The 11,354-nt window shown below is 38.3% G+C and overlaps 1 protein-coding gene and 1 pseudogene across 1 annotated transcript in view; one reads left to right on the top strand and one right to left on the bottom strand.

Moving 5' to 3' along the window:
* The first annotated feature begins 395 nt into the window (after nucleotides 1-395).
* Nucleotides 396-11,354, top strand: part of HOMER1 (homer scaffolding protein 1) — a 115,270-nt gene continuing 104,311 nt past the window's right edge. The window contains exon 1 of the mRNA XM_011377344.2: nucleotides 396-1,518. Coding sequence (XP_011375646.1) covers nucleotides 1,514-1,518 — 5 coding nt within the window. The 5' untranslated portion in view covers nucleotides 396-1,513. The remainder of the gene's footprint in view (nucleotides 1,519-11,354) is intronic.
* Nucleotides 6,360-6,478, bottom strand: LOC111732036 (annotated as a pseudogene).

The following is an 11,354-nucleotide window of genomic DNA, read 5'->3' as shown; positions in this document are numbered from 1 at the left end:
CAGCACCCCGGCGCCCGGCCGCAGCGGGGCGGCAGCGGCTGCCTCCTGCCCCCTCCCGCCAGCAGGGGGAGGGACTGCCCTCGCCCCCCGTTTTCTCCGCCCCGTCCCCCAACCCCACCCCCTACCCCCCCGTAGCCAGCTCTGCCACCGCGCTCGGCTCACGCGGGCGGCGCTGACCCGGGAAGCGGCGCCCTCAGCTCTGCGAGCGGCCGCTGGGAGCGGAGGCAGCAGCGGGCTTCGGGGCCGCCCGGGTCGGTGCTGCTCTGCTGACCGGGAGCTGGAGACCGGCGGAGGCGGGCGGTGATGGAAGTGTGAGGAGGCGGAGACGGGGCCCGGGGACTGTGAGGCGGCGCGTGGCGGCGGCGCGGAGCGTGAGAGGCGAGGAGCAGGGGTGGGGGCGCTGGAGCAGCGGCTTGGAGCCCCGCTCCCCTGCCCCCCGACGCGGAATTGGCCGCCGGCCTCGCCTCGGGTGGACGCCTGTCGACCCCTTCAGCCCGGTCCTCCGCCACTCGGCCCGCCGAGGGGCTGGGGGCAGTGTGCCGGGGGCCGCGTGCGGCTTGGCTCTCTGATTCATTCATTCTCCGCGGACGGGAGCCTGAGACCTGCGGTGCTCCGAAGAGAGGAGGAAAGGGGGGGCAGCAGCGAATGAAGGGCCGGGCGCGAGCGGGGCTCCTTTGTGCTCGGCGGCGGGGGGCAGGAAGGGGCTGAGGGAGGTGGGATCGGGCCCCCTCCCCCTGCTCTCTGGCGTGCGCTGCGCCCCCAACCTGCTGCCAGCCTGGAAATGGCTCCGTTTATTCTCCTCGGGAGAATGAATCGATCCTGCCCTGTCTTCTCTTCCTCTTCCCCGCCTCCTCTCTGCTCCGAGTCTTAGGAGGGGAGAAATTTGAAAGACAGATTCCAATGTGGAGTGCCATGCACGTCGCGAGCTGCCGGGTTTGCACTTCGGGGAGATTTTTCTATATAGCTTTTTCTAATGTGAGCGCCGGGAAGCAGCGGCATTACTGCTTTTAGGATTTTTATTTTCTCGTAGAGATCTCTAAAGCGCACGTCGCATTGGGTTGCACGCTCCACCCCCAAGGACTTGGTGTGGTAGAGAAATTTGAACCCGCAGCCTTAGTAGTACCGAAAACACCGAGTTACCTGGCTCACCGTGAGTGTGGAGGATTTGAGCGAAATGACCACCGAACTCATTTTTTGTAGGACTCCGTGAAGCTGGATTCTGCGTTTTCCTACACTTAGACTCCTTTTGTGGAATAGAATTGACCGCTGTCTCTTCCGCGCAACATTTTAACTCTAATAAGCAAATGCCACCTTTGTTTGAACATTTTGGAATTTACGGGAGAGAAATCATTTTACCTAAGGGGACTAATTGAATTGTCAGCATTACTGAAATACCTCCAGAAAAGGACTTCGCGGGGTGGAAAAGCAACTGCGAAATAGACGGAGAAATTCCTTTGGAAGTTATTCAGTATCATAAGAGCAGAAACTTCAGAGCAAGTTTTCACTGGGCAAAATGGGGTAAGGATTTTTGTGCTTAACACAGCTTCGAGTGTGTGTGTGTGTGTGTGTGTGTGTGTGTGTGTGTTATTGAGAGGTAATGGCGATTGTGTTTTATGTTTTCAAACAAATTTACTACCTTGCTAAGCTGGCCGTATAGGTAGGTGTGATTAACCTTTTAACAAGTTTTTTTTTTGGTAGAGTGATACCGGAGGTCATAATTTAAAAACATACGTTAATAATGTTTAAGACAACACTTGCACTTTACTGGTCAAACTGCCGCATAAGTTTGTAATCAAAATCATGTCTTAGGTTTTGTTTTATCTGTCTTAGGTTTGTTTCAAAGAGAGGTACAATACTGCCTTCTCTCAGTACTTTAAGAATAATTAGTTGCACAAAGAAACAACTGTAAAGGAATGAGTGGTTAGATTACAGTCCTTGAAAATGATCCAGTGTAAATTGTTGCCCTCTCAGTGCCCTCTGCTTTTGCCCTTGAATATCCAAAACTAAAATGTGCAGAATTGATTTATTGGGGCTTTAAAACGAAAATCTGAAAGTCTTAACTGATATGGTCTCTGCAGTGCTGGTGCACTTGGTAGATCATAGCCTGAGTAGGAAAGCTTTTTTTTTGAAGGAACTTGTTCACTTCTGTTTCATGCTTTTTAAAGCTTAGGTGTTTAGTTTGTGTTAACAATATCAGATCTTCACCTTCTTTCAGATCCAAAGTCAACCGAGAGTGCATTTTCCAACCTTTTATTAACTTTTCGCACAGGAATTTGATAAAATGCTAGTGACTTCCTAATTTAAGCCAGAAACCTGTAATATATTAATGGAGAAATGATCTAGTCATTTCATTAACAGATTGTTGATGCTTTTGGTTAAAGAGAGACTTCCAGAATTTTCTGTCTGTGTGTCTCTCTCACTCTTGTGGTTGTAGAACAAACACATGTAAAGTGATGGTCGTTGAAAGGAGGATATACTTTAAATTTATTGTGACAGTTTTGGGCTGTGCATACCTAAAGTTTCTTGGAACTTTCAGAGGAAAGTTCTTAGATAATAGTATCTTTTTGTTGGAGTTAGAATTTGACATTTATTAACTTAAATAACTTTGAAAATGTAGAACACATGTCGTAGGAGTCCATCATCAGGAATTAAAGAGAAAGTAATAATTTTGAAATTTAAACGACAGTTGATGAGACCATATATAACTTGCATGATTTGGGGTACTGCTAAGAGCAATTAAAATACCTCATTCTATTTCTAGTGCTGCTACTAGTAGCTTTATGATCTGAGGCAAATTACTTAACTTCGATGGACTCTGTTTTATCTGTAAAATGAAGGACTAGTTGAGTTTGAAAATTTTTCTAGTCTATAAAAGTGAATTGTTTTCTTTTTCTCCTTTCTATTTTAATGATTACTATTTGGTTTCTTGAAGTTAATCTTTCAGATGGAGAGATTGTTTTCTCTCAGCAGTTTTCAAGCATGTAAGCTGGAAAATGATGGCATATGAAAAATATTTTGGATAAATTGCACCAATTTTAATAAAATACTGAAACATACTACAATTCGTAATCTTTGAGATATGGCTTCTCTTGAGAATTTGCAGCTCTTCTATTTAAAACATGTCACAGGAAAAAAATCAAGTGGCAGCTTTTCATGTTAAAGGCTGCATTCTCTAGGCTATGGAATGTGACACCATGGAAGAAAATCTGTTTTCCACAACCTTTAAGCTGCATGAATGCTCATCATTTTACTAAGGGAAGCTTGGGATGAACTTAGTACTAAGGGAACTGGTATTTAACATACAAAATAAGCCCCCACATACAGCACACGTTTTAGATACTTCAGTGTAACTAAATTTGTTTATAAACAGTTTTATTTGCCCTTTTCTTAATAGTCTTAAAGGTGGGCTGGAGAGGAAAGGAAGTGTTTATGGCATTTTTCTGAAAGTCTATATTGGGGCTATGATTTTTTCTCATTGATAGTGACTTGTTTTAGCTGAGTTGTCAGGAGAAGATGATTGTTGGAGAAAAGGAGAGCGTACTGAGAAGGCATTTGTGGAAGTTTCTATAGTTGGTAGGTGTTTATATTTATACCTAATAAGTGCAGAATAAGCATAGTCTCCTGCACCTATTTAAAACAAAAGAAAACAGCTTTAAATGGCCTTTAAAGTTTTACTCAGGCAATCCTAAGTTACTGGATAAGTATCTACAATTTAATATTTGGGTGGAGAGTTTCACATTTTATGAATATATTTTTGACTGTTAAGTTATAGTAAGAATTTATCTTTGCCTTAATTATGGATATAATTGCAAGTCTAGGGTCAAAGTTTGTGTAAAAGGACTTTTTTTTTTTTAAAAGAAAATGGGTGATTAGTTTAGGCAGAAACAAATTTGTGGCTCCTGTAATAGTTTATTAACTATGGTGGAAACGGAAAAGAACAGCTGAAACTGACAGTTGGCAGAGTCTGTCAAAGTATCTTGGATGCTGCCTGCGCTGTTTTTAATGACAGTGAAGGCAGTTGAAGTTTTGGTTTGTGAAATAGGTGGATTAGACCCCCAAGAATTAGAGCATTCATGTAGGTAAGATAAAGTCTATGGAAAGCTTCAAAACCCAAGTGAGGAGCCCCTGTTAGGTATGACCCTCCTTCCAGGTAGTATCTCATAATGAGAGCAGTGAGTCAGTTAGCTATTTCGGAACTATTAGATAGCATAGGCAACAGAAATCAAATAACTTCAGTGTTATTTCATGCTACCTTTTGTTTAGCCTCATATTGGCAACTTAGTGCCCTCAACAAGAGAGTAGAGAATCCCCGCCCAATCCCCGCCCCCATCAAGAGTTATTTATAAAATGTGACTGCTAATGAGGTCTGATAATACTGTTTCTGATTTCTCTCACCTGCCTGTGGGAACCTCTGGAAACCCTCTTCTTCGCCATTCCCTAGATAACTTCCTAAAGCATGGAAATAGGTGCTGCTTCATTGCAACCTCAACTTGAGTCCCTTCTTTGCTGAGAGAGGAGGCTGACACTTCTTTTTTGCCTTAGGCTACTGGGTGCTCCTCTCTGGGAGTTAATGTGTCAACAGTGAGGAAATCTTGATCCAGCACTGCAGTATGAATGGACATTGTGGCTAAGGCAATCATTTCTAACATCAGAGAAGTTATATGCAAGTCCTTAATTCTGTATTTGTTCATTTTACCAATTTTGAAACCCTATCATGTGACATGTAGAGCAACAGCAGTTCAGTGTTGCTGATACAAACTAGTAAAATATGCTTATTTCCTCAGAGAGTTTATAGTTTAGAAGTTTAGAAGACAAGCCTAAAATTAAAAAGTACAATGAAATGTCTAAGGGGCTGTAATGTAGGTTATAATTCCTCATTAGAGGTACAGAGTGTGTCTGTGTGGCATTAGCTGCCGAGGAAAGGATAAAAAAGTTTTCCTTGAGGAAATAAATATTAAATAATGAAAGATGAGTACAGGTGGGTCTTGTAGACAAATGAGAGGGCATTCAAGGCAGAAGGAACAGTGTGGTTGACCGAATTAAGACAAGAAACTACAAAGAAGTTTGGCCTTATGAACTTGAACTTGGCTCTTTGTGGATGTAACAAGAGATAGGCCCTAGAGTGTTATGCAGGAGCCAGGTTAGAGGGCCTTCTAGATCAAACAAAAGCTTGTGTATTTCAAGGTTTGTTTTTTTTAAAGTCTACAGCACCTGGTCTTCCTAGGTGGTCTCCCATCCAAGAACTAACCAGGCCCAACCCTGCCTGTTTAGCTTCAGAAATCAGGGCTTGTTCAGGGTGGCATGGCCGTAGACAAGCTTTTATTTATTTATTTATTTATTTTTTGGCAATGGTCCATTATAGCAAGATAACGTTTTTACCTTAAGTCTAGAGCACACACATATAAATAATAAAATGTCACAAAATAATACATTTTGTGTGTTACATTCTGGTATTTCCTATTCTATTTTGAAGAAAGAATGACAGTTGGGACTCAATAAATTGATTTAACAACCCAGTGGTAGCAACTGGTAATAAATTGAAAAACACTGCTGTTGGCTGTGGGAACCACTAAAAGGATTTAAGCAGAGTCAATGAAGGGTCAGGGAAATAGGGTGATAAAAGTTTAAAAATCATTTTAAATTTAGTTTTGTAATTTGTGTCCTGTGGAAACACCAAGCCAGAGCAATGAACCTTGGCTAAGTAGGGAAAGTAGATAGCTGGGTAGGCACTGGAAAATTTCAGGGTGGAGGGAGAGGGGGAGGGATGACGATGGGTTGTGTGTGGTTATCTGAGCGGGTCTTTTTCAGGATTTGGGCATTTTATGTGCAGAGGTAAAAATGTGGGAAACAGCATGGTATGTTCCTAGCAGGGCTGCTCATTCAGATGGACCATGAAACAGTGAATTTGGAAGTTTAAAAAGGATGTTCTAACTGGCATAAAAACTGCATGTACAGTAAGAGTGAGAACACTTTAAAAATTCTACCAAGTAAGTAAGTAAAGGGTACTTGGAGTTGCCAATAAGATTTGCCTTGTAAGCTGAAAGTTATTTTTCCTGCGACTAACATAGAATTATAATTTTATATCTATTAACATATTTTAGGAGGATAGCAACCATAAGAAGAGAAGAATTTGCATATTTTGAGACTAGGTTCCCTCCCCCCACAGTTTTATTGAAATATAACAGACATATAACATTGTGTTCATTTAAGGTATACAATGTAATGATTTGACACATGTATAGTGAAATAATTAATGTAAATCTAGTTAACACCCATAATATCACAGTTACATTTTTTTTCTTGCAATGAGAACTTTCATGAGAATAGGTTTATTTTTTAATATGTTAATGAGTAACTTTTTTTTTTAACACTTGGTCTTCTTAGGTGGTCTCCCATCCAAGTACTGACCAGGCCTGACTCTGCTTAGCTTCTGAGATCAGATGAGATCAGGCACGTTCAGGGTGGCATGGCTGTAATTGTTAATGAAGAGTAACTGAGCCCATCTCTCTCTTATTGAAATTTTGAAAGAACTCATTTTTTGTTTTTAGGGTTTTTTCGAGGTAACGTATTATACATGGGCAAGATCACCTTTGCTTTTCCCAAATGTCCTTGCCCCTAACAATAACCCAGTAGTCCCCAACCTTTTTGGCATCAGGGACTGGTGCTCCTAATGCCTGATCTGAAGGTGGAGCTGAGGCTGCGATATTAGCTAGCACTGGGGAGCAGCTGCAAATACAGATGAAGCTTCTCTTGCTGGCCCGCCACTACCTCCTGCTATGCAGCCCAGTTCCTAAAAGGCCACTGACCGGTACTGGTCCATGGCCTGGGAGGTTGGGCACCCCTGCTGTATAACCTATTGTTCTATATACTGAGGACTTTTAACTGGTTCCTTTTTGCTCTTCTTTTTATCCTTGTGATTTCATCTTCTTTTCCTTTGTCCTACTGATATAGGCAGAGTTAATAGCAATGGACTCTCAGGGCTTTTCCCCTGGCTACAGTCCATTTACCCACTTAAATGTAGTGGAAAAAATGGAAGCCCACTGCCACCCCCAAATTGCCATCTCCCTAACTTTGCTCCTGCAATTTCCTTCTTACTTCCCAGCTTCTGTTTTCTTCAGTGCTGGTATTGGCAGTGCTCATCTAAGGCTCCCCGTAACTCCCCCCCCCAAAAAATAATTGAAGGAAAAGGAGAAATTTTTTTTCTACATCTGGTGGTGATGAGATGAGTAGCCATCCACTCTCAACTGACAGGTAACATGATCTCTTTGTGGGATAGCAAGTTGTGTTACGCCAGATGTAGAAATATTATTTAAATTTATAAATAAGATTTTATACCGTCTTTAAAAAAACTAGATCCTATTCTAGAGTTTTAAAAATGAAAATAAAAAAATTTTTGAATTGTTACATATTCATAGGGATATAAGTTGAATGAGAGGAGAATCAAGATTATAGTACTTGAGTATTCATGCAAAGCTCTTGGTAAGACTATAAACTAGTTAATGTTGGTTATATTAAGTATTTATGTAAATTTGGGGAGGAACAAATATTAAAGCTGGGATCATTTGGGAGACAGAATGGATGTGATGCAATGTTTTTGGCTCAGGCCTCAGGTTTTTATAAGAATGAAAGAGTGATTATGAGTAGCACATTGGATGTGATTATGTAATTCTTAAAAACAAGATATATTATGTCATTTTGATTGGTCCTATTATGTAGATGTTAAGATTTTTTAAAAAAACATCCTTTTGCTCCTGTTTTTATTTCTTGTATTTGTAATTTTCTTTATTTTGATTTCCTGGCTCTCTAATCAAATTACTAAACTTTAACAACAAACTTGCAGACCTATCATGAGCAAACAAGTGTACATACAAAAAAGTCCTTTTCAAAATATAAATATGTAAAGGGTATATTTAGGGGAATCTCTTAATTTTGGTTCAGTACAATAATTTGTTAATTTAATTTTGAAATTGAGTCACAATATAAGTCTGACTAGTATGACTTTTCTTTTTGGGGATTAGAGAATCATGGAAGTTGATTTAGGTTAATTGCCTGAAATGTTCATGGCAGTTAAGAGATTGACAGAAGAAGCTGTCTTTATACATAGTTTGTAAACTTAGTTTTAAATGAATGTCTCTGATTAAAAAAGGTGGTTAAATCTCAAAAGGTCCAATCTCCCGACTGCATATGATTTTTATTTTTTTCGAACCTCTGGTGTTTAGTTGAAATATTTAATTTATTTTTATTTAAGATTAACCCAACTCACTGGACAGAAGAGTAGGGAAAATGAGTTCTAAATATTTAATGTTTCCTGATAAAATTTTTAAATGACTGAATACAAGACATTTTGAATAGCTTTATTTTTCAGGATCTGTGTAGTTGAATGAAGTGAGTAGTTTCTTGGTCGTGTTACATATTTGTAATGCCTTTTGACCTGTGGTTCACACAGTAAAGTGACCCGATAATTTATGGGATTGTGTTTTTTGAAAAAAAATTTTCCTAGATCAAAAAGTTATCTCTTAAGTTTTGAAAAATTTAGTGCTTTTGAGGCATTGTAAGGATTTAGGCTCATTAATTATCTTTATTTCAAAAGAATCTCCATGTGATAAAAGGATATAGATTTTAGCATATCTATAAGAATTGAGATAAAATTTTCAAATCTTACTGAATGGGCATTGCAAGAGTTGGTAAAACTTTAAAAGCTTATAATTCAGTGGTCTTTTAACGTGAATAAAATCATATGATTAGAATCTTAATTTTAGGCAAAAACCAATTTTTACATACACCTTTTTGTATACTATAAAATTAGGATATCTATTATCACTCTTTGTTAAAAGAGATTTACTAGTGAACTTGTGCTCTTCATTGTAGCTTGATTCTCCTTTCCCCATTTATCCTAAGTCTAACACATTGGTCATTTCTATGCTCCTTAATAAAATATCTGAGAAAAAAAAGGTGAGATTAATGAGTCAGTGCTGCTTGTTTTAAGCAACATTTTTGGGGGAAATTAAAATTATTGACACGTGTATATTATCTTATGATTTGCTTTTTCCTCCAGTTTTGTATTTTATTTATTTGTAATCACGTATGAAAAGTTTTAAAAAATCTGCTCACTTCTCCAGTAAGTATAATTTAGAATTAATTTTACAGGACAGGTATAATATATAATTACTTTTACAGAGGCATTTCTTTAGTGACCTTGCAAAGGGAAAAAATGAAACTATTCTTTCTCATGAGATTTTTCCACAATATTGGGTTGTGGATCCAGTATGGCTCTTGAGTAGCTAAAAGAATTTTAAATATGTAGAACTAACATTTGACTTCAGAACTGAATTTCATTTACACTTATCTATTGTTACTCTTTTAACATAGGCTACCGGAGGAATGCAAAAAATCAATGTTTTCTTTCTTATATCAGACAATAAAATTATAAAATAAAAAAACAGCGAACTAGTCAATATTTTCTCTTCATGGTACAATTTAACTTTGCACTTTCTCTAGCTTTTAAGGAATCACCTTAATCCCTTAACACCCAATATTAACTTTAAAAAAACAGCTTTGCTCTATGGACATTTTCTTTTCTTGTTCGTCCATAAAGCATGAAGCATTTCCATACTACCTTTGAAAAAGATTGGCACCAGTTCCTCAAGGCAGAGTCGTTATAAGAATTGAGGGCTTTTTGTAAAATTACCAAACAAGATTTAGATAGAAATTAAACTCAAACAAAAACTGTGCTGAAAAACCACAGATACCAAAGCAGCTTTCCTTACTTTATGAAGTCATTTTAAATCATGTTTATTATGTCATGTTTATTGGCACATCTGGATCCATGTGTTCACATGCCTCAGAGTCCAGAGAGCTGTAGAAGAGAGTGTCCTTGACTTCCCCCCACCCACCCCATAGATGGACTTGCTCCAAATTCGTTCCTGTCTTTAGTAGGAGAGTCTTAATAGAAATGAGCTGAGAGCTGTGGCTCTGGTACAGATTATATGGATACTATACATGTACCTAACCACCTAGTTCATCATATTGCACATGTGTTGAAAGGATCTGGGGAATTAGACCTCAATTTTAGTATACAGAAAACCCTGAAGTTTAAGAGGGTTATTCTGAGTACTGCTTTTTTTTGTTAGATTCTGTCTTGGTTGCTTTTAGTTTTCCCTATTAGGTTCTTAATTAACTGTCTTTAGGAAATTATCTTAAATGGATTTAGATTTTAAAGAGCTCGCAAAGTACTCAGAAAAATTTCTGTCAAGTCTTCCTTCGTGGAAGGTAAGTCTGTACGTTACTAACCTTTTATAGGACAATTATTTTGAATCTTCTCTAATATTTTGTGTGCTTAGGCTATCCCTTTACCTTTCTATGCTTTCTTTTTGCTTATTCTTTTATAAAGCTGCTGTTTTCTGTTCTACTGTGTTATGAATCTCTGTCACATGGCTTTTGACATTAAAATTCATATGTTATGTTTAATCACCCTGCCAGCTCCCAAGATGTTTACAGAATGAGGATTTCACCTACTCTTGTTTACTCAGTATTGCCAGGGATCTGTATACATTCAGTTGAATGGGAAGACTCCCAAGTCACCCGTAAACTCTGTCTTGAGGTTCTGCTGATTTAAAAAAATTTCTAAATCTTACAGGCTGCCTTTTTTCTTACTCCATTGATAATATATATAATTTTAGTTGTCTCTTTTCATTGTTGCTTTCATTTAGTGTTTTATTAATGTTAAATTAATATTTATTGCTATACCTATGTTAGTGTGAGGGAAATAGTAACACATTAATGACAGTATTGCTATTTAGTTTTATTTGCTGATATATTAGTATATTTTGAGTAATTAGTGTATGGTCTGTGGGTAAACTACAGGCTATTCATGTGATAGGAAGCTAGCCTGAAGAATGTTTTCAGAGATGATGCAGTGGTCAATTAGAAACCAAGATGTAAAATTGTAGATTATGACCTCATCTATATAAAATATGTTCTGTTTAGTCATAAAAGATTTGAAGGAAATTTCTTTAAAGTGCTACCATGTTTATTTCTGGGAGATGTGTGAAATTTTGTTTTTTTAGTATTTCTGAATTTTTTTTGTTTATGATGAATATATTATGTTTTAGAACTTATCTTGGGTTTTAAGGGTCAGAGGTATTTAAAAATGCTAATCTACAGTGCAGAGTTATCAGGATCAGTCACTATTCTTGCATATAGGTACTTATATGCTCATACCTCTTTTAGCTTGCTTTTTGCAAATTTTATTTCATTTTTCCCCCCAAAATTGGCTAAAGAAGTAGTTACTCTAAATGATAGCAAAAGTGTTTTCTTATTTAAGTGTAAGGCATAGTTCTGTCAGTTATCAGGGT

The sequence above is a fragment of the Pteropus vampyrus genome, unplaced genomic scaffold (genome assembly GCF_000151845.1).
Source record: "Pteropus vampyrus isolate Shadow unplaced genomic scaffold, Pvam_2.0 Scaffold11, whole genome shotgun sequence".
Lineage (NCBI taxonomy): Eukaryota > Metazoa > Chordata > Mammalia > Chiroptera > Pteropodidae > Pteropus > Pteropus vampyrus.
Note: the sequence above shows the minus strand (reverse complement) of the source record. Positions and strands in the feature narration are given on the sequence as shown.